Here is a 19,969-nt window from a genome sequence, read left to right on the forward strand (position 1 = left end):
ATTCACGGTAGTCAAAAAAATTGTACAATTTAGCATTGTCGACTTCAGCGTGTCTTACGAAATAACCATACAAATTACAATGTCCATTCTTTTTTGAGTCTCAAGAGTAGAAATGCATGCTTTGGTTGCATTAAGTGAAAATTACCATAAATACAAGGATACACCTAAAACTACGTTGAAAAGTACCAAAAATTAAGTCAGCCCAGACAGAGCGGCGACATGGAGCTGACCACTCCGACGTGATAAGGCGCTTGGCGGGAACCCCCCGTAGCAACTAAAATTCCACTTCCAGCGCGCCATGCGTAACAATTTTCTTATTATTGTTTTGACCCTCCTCAAAAAACAGATAAACAACAACAACAAGATGAAAGACACAAAATATGGAATAAAAATCAATTGCGCTGAAGCAACATTTTGATCTTTAATACCTTAAAAAATCATGCCTCATCAGAAGGAAGAAATATACAATAACTACAAAAGGCCATTCATTTAGTCTAGTCCAATCAACGCTCAGACCTCTTATTCCTGTATGATTGTACCATGTTGAAAGGGGTGTAAAATTCACACCATGTCATAATATAGAGTTCTAGATTCTTAAAACCTCTTATCCCTTTAAAAAAACAACAAAGAACTTTCTTTACTGATATAGGCCTACTCAGTCACATTTTTAAGTATACACATTTTAAAGCTCAATAAGAAAAAATCTATGCCACCAATTACCTTCAAATTTACACACTGACTACGTGACATACCTGTCGCTGGTGAGTTGTTTTAAGATTTCTGAATGTGCGAATGCTTTTGCTACTGTGTACGTGTTAAATGTTTTGTGCTTTTAGAGAATTACTCATGACACGGCAATGATTTGTTTAAAAAAAGGAGTACACATCAAAGTTTTGTCACTTTTTGTAACAATTCGCCAGTGATAAAATTTGTGTTGTCTACATTTCATGATGCCACGCCTAAAAGAAAATGAGCAAAATCAACTAGTTGGAATGATCCGCGGGGCTGTCTCAGTATCCACTGTTGCGAGACATTTTAATGTAAAAAGAACTATGTGCCCAATAATGGATCGTGAGAGAACAACATGATCATAAACTGATCAACCTCGCTGACTTGCAAGAAGAAAAACTACTCCAAGAGAGGATCTTTTTATACGTCAATCGCATCTACACAATCGTTTCAAAACCGCAAGACAAGCCAAAGACTTGTCAACCCAACACAAAAAATGACTGCACTAAGACAGTCGAAAGAATTTGGACTCCGAGCAAGACACCTAGCTCGCCTCATCAGATTGACACCCTACAACATCATCAGAAACAGGCTTGATTTGGCAAGAATACATTCACGTTGGTCTCGCCAGGTGTGGAATAACCACATGTTCTCCGACGAATCCAGGTTTCAGGGATGCCACTCAACTTTTGTGAAAATAGCTGAAAATCCACGCGCCCGGCGAGTGTTTACCCGACTTGCTGAGATTAGCGCAAATCTTCCGCCGTTTTTTCCTCCCCGTTATTTGGACTTATGGCGAAGTTTTCGTTTTTCCGTTATTTGAACTTTTGGCACAAGTTGTGTGTGTGTGGGTTGGGGTTTTTTGGGGTTTTTTTTCCAATCTCGATCTCAATAACAGAATAGCGGATCAGGATCAAAATCCCGGAAATACCGGAAAAAAGCGGAAAAGTGGCATCCCTGAGGTTTCTTTTGGAAGAAAACGCGTATTCGGGAGAGTAAATGAGAGGAAAGTTCCTCAATGCCTAAGTCAGGCCAGAGTTTTTGGTGTTGGAAGTATGATGGTGTGGGGAAGAATTGCTGCAGCTAGCAAGATCCGAGTTGTGACTGTTCGTGGCAATTTGACAGCACACCGATACGTTGACGAGATTCTTCGGCCACACGTCGTAGCAGCCATTCGAAACTAAGAACTAACCTTTGCATCGCAATGCCCCAGCACATAGAGCTTGTCTAACCATCCAGTTTCTATATGAAAACAGCATCCCAGCAGCCAGCTCTTCAACTGTGGCTGGCCTACTCACCTGATTTGAATCCCATTGAGGATCTATGGGACTTGCTCGATCGCTGCATTTGAATGAGACAACACCAGCCTTAGACACTTCCTCAACTTGAGAGAGCATTGCATGAAGAGTGGAATAACATCCCTCAACAGCCAGTGCAGCGATTGATTGATTTCAAGCGGCGACGATGTCAGGCCATCATCAATGCAAGAGGACATCATATGCGCTACTGATCGTGTTACTTTTGTAGACCACTCCCACACTCTTGTTAGTTGGAGATAAACCTGTTAGGTTAATTTTCCGTACTGTTGTTTTTGTAGTTTTTAAAACTGACTGTATTAGTGTTCCTGAAATTTTTAAGAATATCAACTAATTGTGAAGCAAGCTATTTTCATTTTAACACAGTGTATACTTAAAAATGAGACAGTATAATAAAAATAATTGCATTTGAAAAGCCTATATCCACTCTCAGACCTGCCACTCTATGAAACCTCAAAATCAGGATCTCAGGGAGAAAAAATCGGGATTTGGTGAAAAAAATCGGGATCAACAGTAAATCACCAAGGTGACTGCCATAGCTGACTTAAAATATTTCCAGGGGTGTCCATAAATTCCTTGGCCTATATGCCCTCTGTGTGTCTTTGTTTGCGTGCGTGCGTGCGTGCTTGTGTGTGTGTGTGCGCATGTGTGCGCGTGCGTGTGTACGGGCGAGTTATTATTATTTTTTGTAAATCCTGAAGCATCACGTCAAGTACTCCTAGTCCAAGTGTCTATAAACACCCCCACCCCCCCCCCACCCCTACCAATAAGTCCCGAAATAAATTAACTTAAGTTGACCCCGTCAACGGACGGTCCCCAACACGCAGAACTCACACGGCGATGATATGTCACGTGACGCGAATGCGCGATTGAAACAATTTTACTAACGGGTCCGACTAACTGCGCGTTCACACAAAACACTCGGATGAGTGACAGTCGTTCAACTTCTAGGATAACGGCGGCGGCCGACGACCAAATGTACCAACACATTTCTTATCCCTCATGTGTTCAAACTAAAGCAACGACAACAGCCGTATGTTAGTCTTGTCACCGCAGTTACTGTTAGTTGTGTAAGGGTTAGAAAGACTGTTACTCGTCCGAGTGTTTGATGTGAACGCGCAGTTACCAGACCTCGGACAAGGCTTGTTTTGAAAGTAACAGCGGAACTACGAATATTATCGATTATTAAATGTCCCAAATTGTAAGTTACCAGGCTATCATCGGAGAATTCTGAGTGCGAGAAAAGATCACACACAACTTGGGGCGAGTCAACTACTAAATGTATGTGGCATCGATATTTCGGGAAATAGAATCTAGTGCCCCGAGTTCCTACTGACAAAAAGTTTGACGGGTGCTTCCCGCGATAAAGGAGAAGGCAGAGTATGTTTTTAGAAAAATCCGGCACAACAGCAGACTGGGACAAAAAATCGGGATACACGCGATCAAAATCGGGAAAATTGGGATGCTTGAGATTTGGGGCAAAAAATCGGGATATCCCGACTAAATCGGGATGAGTGGCAGGTCTGCACTCTCTACAACATGCTCTGTGCACTTTACAAATATTATTACCCCTGGGATACTCAGAAACATTCTCAGTTTCTTCAAAAGCATAGAGTGCAAGCTGCAGATAACAGCTGTTTAAAACACACAAAAAACTGATAAGATCGTTCCAAAGGGGATAGACGGGGAACAAACTCGATAGTCCCATCTGGATGAAGTGAAAAAAATTTGAGCAAAGTGGCTTTTTCCAAGGACACAACATAAAGCCCTTAACAGGATTCGATCCCATGACCTAACAGTTGCCAGTCTAAGAGCCTAACCACTGCACCACCGAGTCTACTGACATCACAATGGACAGTACAGAGGACAACAGAACATGCCTGAGAGCCAGTGACCGAGCTTGAGACCTGAGCTTCCTGTCCACTTGCTGCGGTGTGTTTACATCCAGTCGGTCAACATGCTCGTCTCGTGGGGGCGGATGGCGAGCCAAAAAGACACGTACTGCACTGAGCCACTCTGTAGTAATAAAAAAACAGGAGTTGCTGAATCAGTGTTGACAAACCGAATAAAGCTGTTGCCTGCCTGTTACCTTACAGCATTGAGGGGAGAAACAAACATCTTTCTCTTGTCTGTTGGGTAGCATGTTGCCAGGTTATATTGTTTTTGTCTAATGTTTCTCTTGTCAAAATAACCACAGGAATAAGAAATGCTGAAGCCAAGAGAGAAGCCCGCAAGCTGCGCACATCCACAAGTAGAAGTGGAGCCTTTCAATGTTTAAAATGTGGCAAACTTTTCTCCGCGAGAATTGGTCTCATCGGCCAGTGTAACGTTTAAATTCTTCAAATTCTTCTATTTCACTGTAGAAATATTCCCCTCTGCAAATGCATTGGCGGATGAGCTATTATTATCATTATCATTATTATTATTATATTAAAAATACCAGTAGCAAAATGAAAAGAAGAAAATTAGGAGCATGAAAGGTTTCCAAAACAAAAAGATTCTTTCACAGTCCTCAAAACCAAAAATGAATTTTCAGAAATGAAATCACTTCTCGGCTCTTCATCTTTTCTTCCATTTTTTTTCCACCCTCTTCATCCTCCTCCTTCAACCTAGTTTTTATAAGAACCTGATAAAATAAAATTCTTCAACACACCTGCAGGCATAAAGACGAGAGATTCCATGCGAGCAGCGGGAACACCCAGCGGTCCATTCAGCTGGGCACCAGACTCCACAGAGCAGCGCTGGAGCAGACTGTCGGGCAGAAACTTCAGAACCTTTTTATACCACGTCAAAGCCTGAAGATGATAGAAAGTTAAAATAGAAAAAAAAAAAGATGAAACAGTCCTCATTTTATCTTGCATGTTGTTGCATCAAAGTTTCAAAAAGAGAAAACAACTGAAAAATCAGTGTATGAATAATTAAGTTATGCTTCCGTTTAAAGTACCCCAAAACAGCTTCTCTTCTGGTGTTGTTGAATAACTAGAGTGTGTGTCCTCAGTGAGTTAATTATCATTCACAAAGGCTACACAAGTACACACTGACTAATACTCAATCCTCTGCTGAATCATGTACGTGTAGTATTGGCAAACCAGTTAAAAAATGTTTAACACTTTAAGTGCTGTCGGCGACTTTTGTCGCCTGGTCGTAGTAAGCACTCATTACCGCTGGTGACTTTAGTCGTCAACTCGACCAGGCAATACTAAACATATTTAAACAAGAGCCACTGCACTGAAGTAAATACCAATGGAAGTCACTATATGTGATAGCTGAATGGTTGATGAAACTGAATTTTTAAAGCGTGTGTCTTGGGCTGCGAAGGTTTTCTTAATTATTTAAAATTTTTACTGTGGCTTCAGCATTCTAAACTGGAGTGGTACTTGAGGGTTTTTCACTATATGAGCCTTCGGAACTGTAAGCGTTAAACAATAAAGTAGAACCTAGACAGAGACAGCATTACAACATTCCCAAAAGACAGAACCTTGACAGAGATGGCATTACAATATTCTCAAAGATTTTATAGCAGATTTGAGCTCACATTCATGTGAAATTTCTAACCTTTTCAAACAGCAAGTGGAAGATATGGATGCTGACATAGAGCTGCTGCAGATGCTGGAGCTGGTAGGTGAAGGGCTGTATGCTTGTGGTCAAGCAGTGGCTAATCTCCGACACCTCGATAGACATATTGCCTTCGCGCCCAGCACTCCCCGAGCCTGGTGACTGTTGCAGGGATGCCTGGAGTCGCTGCACAGCCATCAGAATTTCCGTAGCCTGACTGAGTAGCTCCTGTTGGAACAATTTTAAGTCTAATTTAAAATTTCAACGAAGAATCAAAACAAACTGAGTCTTTAAAAAAAAAACACATGGAAAAAAAAAAGGAAAGAGATGTAAACAGAAAAAAATACATAAAGAAAAAGAAAAAAAAGAAGAAAAAATTGAATAGGTCTTTCTATTATCTTGATGGAAATTAGGGTCACACCAATATTTAACTCTACATATTATTTTTAAAGAGTACAGTATCACACTATTTTAACAAAACAAAAGGAGTCACCATATTCCAAGCAAGAGACCTCAACTTTTTGTAACCTTAAGACAATATCTAAGAGTTAAAAATTTAACCAGGACCGTTTTGACAACTTACAAGAAAGTAGGCACCATACCACAAAAAGGCACAAGATACAATTAGAAACGGCCTAAGACAACAGATTCCAGAAATTTCTTAAGCACTGTACAAAGCTGCTCTAATAATCTTAAAAACAGATAGATTCTCATGTAAAGTTGGAAGAAAAATAAAAGAGCAATAGGCAAAGCTAAAATAAATAGGACCCAAGGACCTGAGCTCCTGGTAAAAATTGTGTGCCTGGAGAAAGGTCCCAGCAGTTGGCAAAGCTATTTTTAAGCGACGGAGCGAAAAGTCCAAAAAAGCTGCACCTAGTAAAAAATGTTGTTCCATCAGAAAACATACGTTTAACCATTTCTTAACAGCATATTGAATGTATTTTATATTTTAAATCTAAATATTATTTTATTAATTATTTTTGCAACATACAGTCAAACTCAGATTTAACAGGACAAACGGGACCGGCAGTTAATTTTTTCCTGTTATAAGCAAATCCTGTTATAACCGTTAACAAGGGAAACTACCAATACCATTGCACCTTTAGCTTACTACAATATATTCGATTACCGCAGATCCTTTTCGAGTGGGCTGTTTAGCTAATACTGAGACGGAATCGATCAGTGACACAAACACTAAGGGGGGAATGTATGTCTTTGAAAGTTTGTGTTTAGGCGAGCGATCATACATTCAGGCGAAATGTCTTGGTTGAGACAAATTTTTAATAATTTGACGGATCTAAAGCAAGTTCATGCGCTGCAAGATCACTGTCATATCCTAGTGCGTGTAAATTGAACCCTGTTATAACCAGGTTCATATTACTTACACTTATAGAGAAAAAAAACCTGGAATTTGATTTATCACTATTATATTCAAGTTCCTGTAATAACACAGGGTGTTACAAATTTGTATGGACTGGACTTATGATACCCAAGACGGAATAAGAAAAGACGGGACAACTCTTCTTTACGTCATGTGACAAGCGCAGGCCCCTCCCACTTTTGCTGCTGCGCGTATAACTCGCTGGACTGGTGATAGTTTACATTGGTTACAATGCAAGGCTACTGATCATCTCGGGTGGTATGTCTAGCCATGGCCTACTAAAATTAATATATTTTAGCCCAGAGAGAGAGAGAGAGAGTATTTAAAGAATAAACGTAGCCTTTCTGGATCTAGATCTAGAATCCAGATCTAGAGAGTCTAGATTTTGTTGTGCACCCAGCCTAGAGTGTGCAGTTCGCAAAGTAGATCTAGATCTAGGGAGGCCCCTAAGTGGTTGGTGAATGACGGAAGGGCGATTCTTGATTAGCTGTATGTCTGTGAATTGGTGGAGACACTCTAGATCTATATCATGCAACTTGATTCATACTATCATATCAACAGTAGATAGATTTACTTAAGCTTCTGTGCTTGTTTCAATGGCTCCTTTTTCGGTGCACCTGTACAATTGTGGTCCCGTTTAATGTTTATATGACGGCCATTATTGTCACGTGGGAGTGAATCTAGATCTAGATATCTCTAGATTATAACTAGATCTAGATAGCCAAGATAATCTATCGAAGTGGCTAGCCGTACTTAAGTATGGCTAGACTGAGAGTCTAGCCGTACTTAAGTATGGCTAGACTGGCAGTCTAGCCGTACTTAGATCTAGGTTTGGCCCTATCGACTCAAGCCTGTTAAGTACACAAGTCTCATTAGATCTAGATCTAGTAATTATTCAGGTTCAAATACAAGCAAGTCAGTAATGTACCTTTTGGTTCTGTCTGAAATACAAATACCTTTTGGTTTTGTCTGAAATACAAATACTTTAGGCATTGCAAACTAAAAATTTCATTTACAATTCAGCCATCAATATTAAGTACGGCTAGACTGGCAGTCTAGCCGTACTTATCTTAGGCCCTATTAACATTAGAAAACAGGAGGTTTAAAATACATGCACTGTCATTAAGGCACCTGGTTTCGTCTCAAATACACAAATACCTTAGGTATTGCACACTAAAAATGTATATTTACAATTCAGTAGGCCTATTTTTTGTAAATGGTCAGTCTAGCCATCATATTAAGAATAAGTGCGGCTAGACTGCGACCATAATCTATTTCTAGATCTAGATAGCTAGAGCTATCTAGATCTAGATCTTGATTAGATCTATAATTTTAATTCAGTTTAGATCTAGACCTAGATCTAGATCTACATTCTAGATATATCTATAATCTAGGCCTAAATCTAAATAAGAAACAAATAAAAATTACTACAGGGGCACTTAGGCCTTGAGAGATTTAGTGCAAACGGGACCGCTATTGTACAGGAGTGTCATTGTTTCCTAGCTTCAGTTCATGGTCATTGATTCTGACATTGGGGAACAGCTCACTGTGTAGTTAATCTAGATCTAGATCTAGTTCTAGTCAACAGTTAGGCTGCTGGACTCTAGCAGTGGCCGTATCTTTAGTTTAAAAAATATCCAATCTATTTTATATTCTGTTAGACAACAGTTCATTGCAGAGCACCACTGGCTGTTCTGTCGTTTTTAAACTGTAGGATCTAATCTACTTCTACGTTTCGTAAACTCCTAGATCATCATGTCACTGAACATGTTCAACCCACTACCGCTTTCCGTTCATAAAAACCTTAACTTTCTCAACTCACTATATTCAAAATGTGAACAAAAACCAGTCAAAATAAATACCAGACAATTTATATGAAAAAAAAACAAGGCAAAACTGCCATTATGAAATTCAAAGTAGGCAGCTATTTCAGCGCGTTGAACAGTGAGCTCTTTCTTCCTGTTGTTTATTTACGCTTTAAACGTCCAGCTAGCTGGTTACCAAGGGGAGCCAGTTGGAACGAAAATGAAGCTGTTGTCTCATCTTGTCTTATTCTGTCTTGGATGATACTTCACGAAAGGTTAAGAATGTGCAAGAAATTGGGTCTATATACTAGGGTTAAAGCCGTTATTCTCTAAACTTTGTTTTTCATCTTGTGTTACAAAATGAGGCAGATCTTTAAAACTGCTCAAGATAATTGAAAAATTTAATTGAAAAATTAGCGTGTTTAGCATTGAATTTGCTACAAGAATATAATGGCGCTAATATGACCTTATGCAGTTGCGAGGGCCATGAAACCTCTACTAAAACAAACAAAAGCTACAAGAATATGCCCTTATTTCATCAAAACTTTGGATAACTGAGACCTTTCTCCAGGCTCGCACACAAATTTCTGAGACAAGCATTCAGTATGTAGGTGGGTAAAGGTAGCATAAGCCGAGGCGTGTGCTCAGGTCTATGGGGTTGAAGCAAAAAAATAGCGATAAAAAATGAGATCCAACTCTGTTGTGAACACAAATAGACTTCCTTACACAAAGACAGGGTTCATTACTGAACCTGTTCATCCTTACCTTTGCAGGTTCGTACAAAGTGGTCGTGAAATGGGCTCGGTACAACTCTGCCTGGCTGAGTGTTCTGCCCACAATAGGATGTTCCCTCAGCAATGGCTGGTAGTGCTCACGAATCTTTCGTTCAATCTGAGAAAAAACAAAAACCTCATTAATGAACAGGAGAATAGAATTGTGTTTTTTTCTGTGCACTTCCCCCTCTCTGAATACTCGATGCTCTTTACAGCAAAGATTACAACAATTACCCTCAATAAATATTTGGGAGGTGGAGAGGAGAAGAAGAATGACAATTATAAACTTTACTTATCTCATGAGAAGAAAGCATAAAGAAGAAGAAGAAGAAGAAGAAGAAGAAGAAGGAGAAGGAGAGGAGGAGGAGGAGGAGGAGGAGGAGGAGGAGGAGGAGGAGGAGGAGGAGGGGGAGGGGAGGGGAGGAGGAGGAGGAGGAGAAGGAGGAAGACAACGATGACAAAGAAGAAGAAGAAGATAAAGAAAAAGAAGAACAAGAACAAGAGGATGAAGAAGAAAAACAAAACAAGGAGAAAAAAGAACAAAATAGCAAAGCAAAATAGTAGATCATCATTCACCTCTCTCGACCTCTCCTGATGTTTGTGCATCTGTATAAGTCCAGCTAGCTTGACCTCTGTCTGCCTCCAGGTCTCCTCCAGGTCACGACGCCACTGGTCAAGCTCAGTGAATAAACCCCGTAGGTATACATGAAGGCCCTGGACCAGGTCGGAGTGAATGGCCAGCAACTGGCTGTCTGAGGCTGGGTGGTCCAAGAGGAACAACGTCTGCTTGCTCTGTGTTAGACAGTTTGGAAGAGTCGAATCTCTGCAGAAGTAGAAATTATAATAAATTCAATGTTTTATGTCACCATTAACACATTTTTGATAATTAAGAAGGCATGTATTGTTAACCATAACAGCTTATAACATCTGAGTTCAAGAAAAGTACCGGTATACAAAAAATGGTTGGCTATCTGTTGAATGCCAAATACTTAACAGATCATATTAAAGGTGGGGATCAGATAAAGCATACCTACACAGTAAATGCTCTTATTGTAGGGCAAAATAAGGACGGTAGACGGTAACACAAATGGGAAAGAAGAGAAAAAGGAACTTCTGGGGAAGCTTCCCCTCTAACCACTCGCACACCAGCACAAAAGAGAAACCAGACAGAAAAACAATCTACAAAGAAAAGAAGCCAGAGAAGTTGTGATGCATGAGAGGCAACCCAATAAAGACAAGGATGCAACCTATGTTGGTGAGAAAGCCGACAATATACAAAAGTCAAGTACACGGATACAGGAAATCAAATAAAATGAGTCACAACACGTTGGAACCAGGCCCTCGTAAATTTTTGTACATGTTGTGTTATTGGTGTCATCCTGAAGCATGTTCATTTGTCTTGATTTTTATGAAAAAAATCCTCTTCTATCTTGATCAGAAATTGAGATATCTGTGACTGAAATAAAACGTGTAGAACCAAATAAAAACAAAACAATTTAATGAGACTGCCAAATGGGTGGAAAATATTGGTATTATTTTGACAAGTGCCTGATTTCACTATGATGCCACACAAGAGACAACTCACTCAACAATAATATGGAACTTCTCTGCGAGGTCAGACAGCAAAGACTGTAGCTGATTCGATGACTGACCATCTGTTTCATACTCCTGCAAGAGCTCAACTTTGTCTTTCACACTTGGAAGCTTTGACAAAAGAGCCTGACATGACTCGATGCACTGTACAACCACCTGAAATTCATAATCAATGATAAAATACCCTATGTATTGATCCTTATGAGGAAATTTAGTTTGCAATAACATGCACAGCACGATGCGTCTAATGCAATATAATTCATCAACGCCACATACACAATGTCACAACAGTAAAATCTAAATAGTTGTAAAGTGTATTGAGCATGTTGTAGAGCATAGAAATGCCCTATGTAAATGCAATTATTAATATTGTTATAATTATTATTATATCATCATTATTATTATCATCATTATTATTATAGAGAGGCCTACAATCTTACAAATTTGACATTGTTTGGGGTCGCCACTGTGCAGAACCCTCTTTTTGAACTAACGTTTTCGTGTCTTGCTCAAGGACACGCTCAGCGACCAGACACCTAGATGGCATAAAATCAACATACGTTGACATGATATCGTGAGCCTGAACTCATTAACACAATCAGTCATATTCAAATCACTCAAATGTCAGCTCGGTGTTTGAACAAATCTTTATAGAATAATTAACATAATTAGGGATGCAGAACATTTCATCTGTGAATTGCTAAATCGTGTTATCTCCAACTGAATTCCTTTTGAGAAAATCAACATATGGTGTCTGGGATTGGTCATAAAAACTTAAACAATAATATTTACAAGTTTTACAAGACTGGGGTTTGTCTTTAAAAATTACTTCAAATTTCAGCTAAACCCTTTAGAACAATTCAGATGAGGCTTTACCCTTCGAGCCCATAGCAGGGTGAACTGGTTGTGCATCTCGGGCAACAATAACTCGTAGCATCGGCTGACCAGAGTGAGGAAAAAGCACTCAAATGTCAAGCAGAAAAAGGCACTAATTTCCCATCAATCAGAACCCTATTTTCTGTCAACATGCTATTTTGGGATACCAACATGTCTGCGCCCCTTCACACAGATTTTGACCACATTCTAAGTTGTTTTGTTGAATTTTTTCACAATGAAGCACACTCTCTCTCTCTTGACCAAAAAGCTCAGGAGGTCACGATTAGAGTAAAATTAGGATCAGCAGCCCAGGGCTCAAAGAGTTAGGATATATATGAACAAAAGCGATGTACAGTAGTCTTCGACTAAGATCCTACCGCTTACGATCCCAGTTCACTTAAGATCCCGCGGTTTTAAGAAAACATAATTTTTATTATACAAAAGTCACCCCTAAGATCCCGCTCTGATCCACTTTGAAGGTCTATATTCGGTTAAGATCCCGCATTTCTGATCATAATTTACGGAACAAACACCCAGGCGGGCACAGTCGATCAGCCAAGAGTGAAAAGTTGAGATCAATGAACTGCCCATCGCCTCAAATATCAGCCACTCTCGAGAACGTGATCACATAAAAGCGTTGTAAAACTCGATGAAACGGAACAATGTTTGTCCCAGATGGGATCACACCGATGTGTAAACTAACCTACATGTTTGTTTTCCCCAAACATCGCACTCACACCTGAGCTCTCCACCCAAACTTACATCACTTCGCTCCAGGCAGGATCACATCGTGCTGTGAACTCTTCCCTGACCATTGCAGCAGTTTTCTCTATTCCCGAGTTTGCGAGACAGACTGAATTTTAATTTATATGGTTACAACGTAATGGTGCTTAATGACAAAGGCGAGGGAACTTGGTCAGAGAAGGAAAGTTTAATTTACTACAGGTAAAGGGGAGGGGCAACTGGATAAGCATAGATCTTGAGACTCATGATAGGATAATAAGTGAAAATGGCACGTCTCATGCCACTATGCACTGTGATAGGTCATCAAGTCAACCACTCTTTGCTCGCTATATGTCATAAACCTACCCAGGGGGCATATCAGTTCATTTTAGAGTGGAGGGAGACCCTTTTACCGATAATGAGCCTTAACATCGGCCACCGTAGATTCTTCCCAGCGTTCATCAGCTAAGATCCTGATTCGCCTAAGATCCCGCATTTTCCTTGCTCCCAAGCACCGGGATCTTAGGCAAAGACTACTGTATCAGGTTTGATCAAAATAGGAAACAAAATGTTAAACTAAATCACGCCAGATATTATTCAGTGGTCCTGATCATAAGAGACAAGAGGTGAAAGAAAACTTGTTCAGCACTTCTGAGCATTGCCATTCAGTAGGGAGGACCAAACATTTTAAAATGTCTTAAACAAAACACAGTGGCATGTGCTACTTCAAACAGTAATTGCTAAAAACTAAAGTTTTACAATTGACAATTTTCACATGTTCTTGATCTACTCTCTAGTGGACATGACTCTCTTACAGCAATCATCACCTCTGTAAGATAATTTCATTTGGCTAGTGTTGTAACCTAGACATTGCATTTCACTGAAATAATACATGAAAGATTCAGGAAACATCTACAACAATGGAAGTCTTTGTTTCTTTTCAGATATGAATAAACTTTCACCTGACATCATATAAGAAATGGATCATGTCACAAAAGAAACCCGAAAAATGTGACATCTGGTATGGCACTCAATGGCAGCCTGATGTCAGAGGAAATATTTTACCAATCATGTTTCAAGGGCAATCCTTCCATTCAGGACAATTTGAGACAAACAATGTAGACTTCATCATACGAATCGGTCAATGAAATGCCAAACCTCTTAGTAAATGTTAAAGTACATGCTATTTACAAATGACTATCACTGGGCATAAAAAAAATAGTTAACCCATTGAACTCTGGTCCCCTGACCCTCAAAAGACCCACAGACCTGAGCTTTTTTAGGTTGCAACGAGACTCATGTGCTGATGCCTCAGTTCAGTATGTAAAAAGGTGAAGGAAGAGTACTCTCATGTCAGCACTTAGATCTAATGGGATAAAAAAAATCACATCAAAGAATCAATACAAGGAAAAGGCAAGAAATAAAAATTTCTGGAAAAGGTAGAACCCTTCAATCAGCCAGTACCCTCCAGCCACCCCACACAGCTGTTGTACCTGATAGAGGTGAAGCCAAGCCTGGTGACTGTACCGGAGAGTCCCACAAAAGTCCAAGGTCAGCTGACTCACGTCTATGTGACTGTACAGCTCTTGCAGGCTTTTGATTAAGACAATCTGCAGAGAGAAATGGATACTGAGAGAAACGGATACGGAAAGGGTAATTTTATGCAGAAATTTAATCACCTGGGCTCATATTCTTAGTACAAAGAGTACATACAATGAATCAGCAGAGAGTCATCAGCATATGACATCCATAACATTCTTTCAGTACAATATCAATGAATCTATCGTTTACCTTCTAAGCTTAATATCTTGGAAGGTTGAATGCCCTACTAGACACAAATAAGTCATTTCAAAATTGGAATATTTGGCTCTGCGATATTTATAAAGACGGAAAAAGAAGGACAGAATGCGGAGACTAAATAAATCAATAAATATATTTCATTTTACTGATCCCCATGGGGAAATTTGGGTGATTATGGCATCCCTGCATACACATGTGCAATCAAGGCTTCCATCTGAGGTTGAAAAAAAGGTTTCCATTTTTTCAATTTCCTAAAGTTGGCAGCTTTGCACATATTATTATGACTAAATATAGATTACGTTATGCAGGGTCTGGAATGTGACCTGTCAGGGCTCAAACCTCGTTCCGGTGACGGTGCTACATTAGGGTATAGGGCTTTTTGTTCTTTTCCTTAGAACTCTACTGGACACGAATCTGCTTAATACAAACAAATTCTCTGTTCCCCTGAAGTTAATTTTTTCTGGTTTTTACTGTATTTCCTTGTGTCATAGTTTTGTCCTTAGACAAGTGGTGTAAACGTACATTTTTTGACACATCATGGCTCGAGTCAAAACGGCATGATTGGAAATTCTTTTAGCACAGAGATTTCACATACACATATTTCAATGACATTAAATTCTAGTGTTCTAGGTGGAATGATTTTGGAGTTGTAGAGAATGTACAAAAGGGGAGGGAGTATCGTTTTGGAAGGAATACAAGACAACAGAATATTTAATTTTTTTGTAAAAAAATAACTTACAGGGTCCCCACCAAATCCTGTCATTTTTTTCAAGACCCCCCCCAAATTTTTTTCAAGACCCCAATTCGAGGGAAAAATAAGGCCACCGTGAGTCAAAAACGATCCCTAAAAAAGCCCATCTATCAATGATAAAAAGTCAAAATGTCTTTAAATGAATGCAAAAGTAAATTTTGTAGTATAGTCTTCAAACAATAGATGATTATAATACTGGCTTCTTAATTTTCAAGGGGAAGGGAGGGGGGGCTCATCCTTTTTTCAGGGGCATGTTACATAACGCGAGCTCCATTTATATTTAATATAATATATGTGTATATGTTCGTGAATACACACACACACGCACACACACACACACACACACACACACACACACACACACACACACACACACACACACACACAATGTAGGTACATTATATCCAGTCCACAATATGTCGGTGTGGCACTTGAATCTTGTGTGACTTTGGTATTTCAGTCTGTTCTTACTTACTTATATTTTCCCCTCATCATATTAGCCTACATAAACTATATAAAAAATGAATCCTGTTTGGAGCCTGAGAAAAGACCTAGAACCAGAATATCGACTGTCAGTAACCAGTCTGGGTGTCATGATTCATATAATAAACGTGAAGACGAAAACTATAGTTCAAACTCAAAGTAGAGTAACATAAGTAATAACTTGAATGGCTCAAAGAGACCTATTCAGTGTGAGAGGTGTAAGAACTGAGGGAGGGCAAGATGCAAAGACACTGAAAATCTGCCAATCTTGAACAGAAAGCTAAAATATAGATATAAATTACTTTGAACAGAAAGCTAAAATATAGATATAAATTACTATCACCCAATACAATGAAACGCACACACTTTAGTTCAATAACAAGGCATGATGGATCCCGATTCCACACAAGGCCTGCACCAATGCGCGCTTTGCAGAGAGCTCTTACAGTAGTATTTTATCAAAATTCTGAATGCTAAAAATTTGCTTCCAAGTTTATTCAGTTTTTGTCCTCTAGTGTTGCCTTCAGCCCCCCCCCCCCCAATCACCTTCCACGTGTGTATCTTATAAAGGAGTCCTATACTTCACAGCGCTCAGATCGTCAGTACTCACACGATGCCTTATTATGCGGTGTGAACATGCAGGTACACATCTGGTCACAATGGCAAACCTGACAAGATGCTTGTATAACTTTCTTTTCCTTTTTGTTTTTCACGAGTGACAGCACAGGACAAATATTGATTTATTTTCATGACGACAAAGTGTTTGTAATGCACAACCTGCATGTTACAAATGTTGCGTTCTCTATCAGACTATTACCGGAAAATTTCTGGGTAGTAATGACAGGGAAAGCAGATCTTGATGCTTCCCGATCGAGCCTCAGTGTCACACTTACACTTCCGCCTGCCGCCATAGCAGTACAATTACGTTTCCTCTTCATGATTCATCAACCATACTGTCTAGATAGCTGCACTTCTATGTTACACAGGTCCTATCCTTTCCCGACATACCGATCCATCACAAAATTCCCGACTTTTTCCCGACTTCCCGACCCATCACAAAATTCCCAATTTCCTGACCTAGTGGAGACCCTGAACATAAGACTTGACAACCCAAAAAGAAAAGCAAACAAGTAAAAAAAAGTCTGAAACAACACAGAAAAAAGACTTCCAAACCTTAAATAATGGAATTCTAGGTCTCTTTTTGCTTGGTTTGACTCCCAGAAGCTTCTTCAGGACATGAGATCTGGTCTTGCTTTTTGGCTTCAAGAAATATACAGCTCTTACAGTTCCTCTCTGCTGATGCTGAAAGAAATTATTCAAATTATCAAAAGATGAAAATAGAAATTAAGAAATTATTAAAGACACTTTTCAAAACCAATCGTCAGCAAAGTTTAACCAAACTGCAACCAGTGAAATATAAATACTGTATGGTCAAAAGTTATGGTATAATCTGAAAAAAATTTAATTAAATTATAATAAGAATACAGAATTGTTAACACTGATATAATGAAAAGGTAAATAGCTTTTAGGCAGGTAAATTCCATTTCTAAATTAACACAATATGCCATAGAACCACAAAAAATAGCATTCTGTATAATTTTGGTGATCATGGAGGAATAAAGAAGATGATCATTATGGAAATCACAAATGAGCAACAATGTTCTGTGACGCATTCATTTTTTTCATTTAATTTTGAACTAAATGTCTCAATGAAAGGGAACACACAAAGAACAGTACTAATCAATAACAAAGAAATATCTTTTTAGTAGAGGTTTTACAGCGCTCGCAACAGCATAAGGTCATATGAGCGCCAGAAGATTAGAGGTGTTACAATAGAGTAACAAACATAAAAAAAGAAGAAGGGGAGATAAGGACGTTAGATGTTTCATAGGAAAGAAGAAGCAAACCACACCAGAGCACCTGCCAACCACCCACTAACAAATAAAGAGTAAAAATATGAAAGCAATTCACCAAAATAAATGTCTGACAGGTATGTTTAAATGAACATTTTTCTTTGAACTTGTTTCAACATTGGAGAGCAGTGAAGCAATCTTTAACACTCACAATCTCATCCAAGAGGGAGCATTTAATAACTTGCGATCAAAACAGTTTAAAGTCTAAATCTGCGGGTGTCCAACTCATACTTTGTTGTAAGTGTGTTAAGCATCAAACCACATATACTACAAGCACAAAAATGTTCTTTTGTTTACCATGTAATTCTGTCTCATAGTTGAACACTTAGAGTTAGAGTACCGAGGGCTCATATAGTGACAAAACCTCAAATACCGCACCAGTTTAGAATGCTGAAGCCATGGAAGAATGTTTAAAAAATTGTAAAAATCTTCAAAGCCCAAGACACAGGCTTTAAAAATTCACTGAGGTTCATCAACCATTCAGCTATCATAAAGAGTGACTTTCTTTGGTATTTACTTTGACAGTGCAGTGGCTCTGTTTGTTGTTTATCAAATATGTTTAGTGTGTCTTGTTGAGTCTACGGCGACTGTTAGGAAGCTGTAAAGCGAAAAGTCATTAAAAGAAAAACTTTAGTACTGTCTGGAAAATTTAGTCCATGTAACAATATGAGAAAGTTAATAATTTCACACAGGACATTATGTAGAAGTATCAAGCCTTTATTTGCAGAAATTTCCAAAAATGAAGGCCAAAAAACCCTTTAAAAAAACATATTAACAGAACATACCTCAACTGCCTCCAAACTGTCAATAAGGAGATGAATAGCCTCAACCGATGCCTGACGGAGGTCTGCTAAGCATGACAGAGGAGGAATCTGAAGGGCAGCATTTGATTGATCTTTGTCTTTCTGTGTGTATTTGTTGATACGTGCAAGATTGAGTACCACAGCCGAAATGTCTTTCACTGTCCATTCTGTCAGATCGTTCAATTTGCTGGTTGGGATGGTTACGAGGCTGTTACCAGCATTGTCATGACCTCCTGCAAAGTATATTAGAAAATAAATACAAAGGGATAAAACTCAGTGCCAGTTCAGTTGAAGGGCTGCCCTGATGTTTCTGGTTTAGTTGAAGGTCTACCAATTTGCGCGGGCTAGGAACTTAAACTTGTGACAAAGATCAATTTACATTTTCCTTTACAGCTATACAGTCCTGGGACTGTCATTGGCGATATCAAAAATGTTTTGATGGTTGTAGTCAGTCGGGTGAGGTGGGGGGGGGGGGGGGGGTGAGGGAGGGGTTTGGGAGAGGTTGGCCCCATTGATTTCTTGAAAATAGTCCCATCTAGTCACTTGCTGTCATGACTTGCTTGTCAATTATACTTTGATCTAGTCTGAGTCTAACACACCAAAAGTCAACACACCAAAATAAGCAATCCACTCACTCACACAACACAAAAATGTTAAAAGCTACCCCCTTTGATCTAACTAACTGCCTCCAGCCCAGTCGTTACCATGACTAATTAGGTGGGACTTAATGCTACGCTTGATCATAGCAGACTGTGGTCAATCGGATGAAACTTACGGTGGACCACCCTCAACTAAATTGGCACCTAAAATTCTTTCTCAATGCAACTCCCATCCACAAAATATAAAAACGAAAATAAATAGCAAATTAAAACAAGTATCTTCGAAAGAATTCAGGTGGCAATCATGCATCATGATAACAACTATGGATTTCTCAGTGTGTGCGTGCGTGTGTGTGTATATGAAGTGTGTGTGCAGTGTGTGTGTGTGTGTGTGTGTGTGTGTGTGTGTGTGTGTGTGTGTGTGTGTGTGTGTGTGTGTGTGTGTGTGTGTGTGTGTGTGTGTGTGTGTGTGTGTGTGTGTGTGTGTGTGTGTGTGGTGAAACACCAAACTATTGTGTGGGCTTGCCCCCAAGATTGCTATGATAGCCATGAAAGCCATCCTGGGTCAAGTTAAAATGTACGACTAAAGGAGATGTGATGAAGCTGTGACAGTTTTTTAGTTTTAATAAGGTTTTACGGTGCTCGCAACTGCATAAGGTCATATGAGCCCCAAGGGGTGAATGTCAACAGAGAGATCCAAACGGGGAATAAGGATTACTCTGCTCACTTCTCTAGCCTCAATAGCATAAATCTGCTTTGACTATCAAGACACCCTGGAAATAGCAGTTCACAAGAGAGCGACAAACATTCAAAAGAAGAAGAGTAAAATGACCATAGTAAGGATGAGGAAAGAAAAAGCAGCAGTTCCC

The 19,969-nt window shown here is 39.3% G+C and overlaps 1 protein-coding gene across 1 annotated transcript in view; it reads right to left on the minus strand.

Moving 5' to 3' along the window:
- Positions 1-3,709: 3,709 nt before the first annotated feature.
- The window catches only part of LOC101862859, a gene marked incomplete in the record, with an annotated part of 35,104 nt that continues 18,844 nt past the window's right edge, over positions 3,710-19,969 (minus strand). The window contains 9 exon segments of the mRNA XM_013080197.2: positions 3,710-4,061; positions 4,699-4,840; positions 5,601-5,828; positions 9,552-9,677; positions 10,136-10,382; positions 11,145-11,308; positions 14,245-14,361; positions 16,959-17,087; positions 18,484-18,734. Coding sequence (XP_012935651.2) covers positions 3,853-4,061; positions 4,699-4,840; positions 5,601-5,828; positions 9,552-9,677; positions 10,136-10,382; positions 11,145-11,308; positions 14,245-14,361; positions 16,959-17,087; positions 18,484-18,734 — 1,613 coding nt within the window.

The sequence above is a fragment of the Aplysia californica genome, unplaced genomic scaffold (assembly GCF_000002075.1).
Source record: "Aplysia californica isolate F4 #8 unplaced genomic scaffold, AplCal3.0 scaffold00078, whole genome shotgun sequence".
In the NCBI taxonomy this organism is placed as follows: Eukaryota; Metazoa; Mollusca; class Gastropoda; order Aplysiida; family Aplysiidae; genus Aplysia; species Aplysia californica.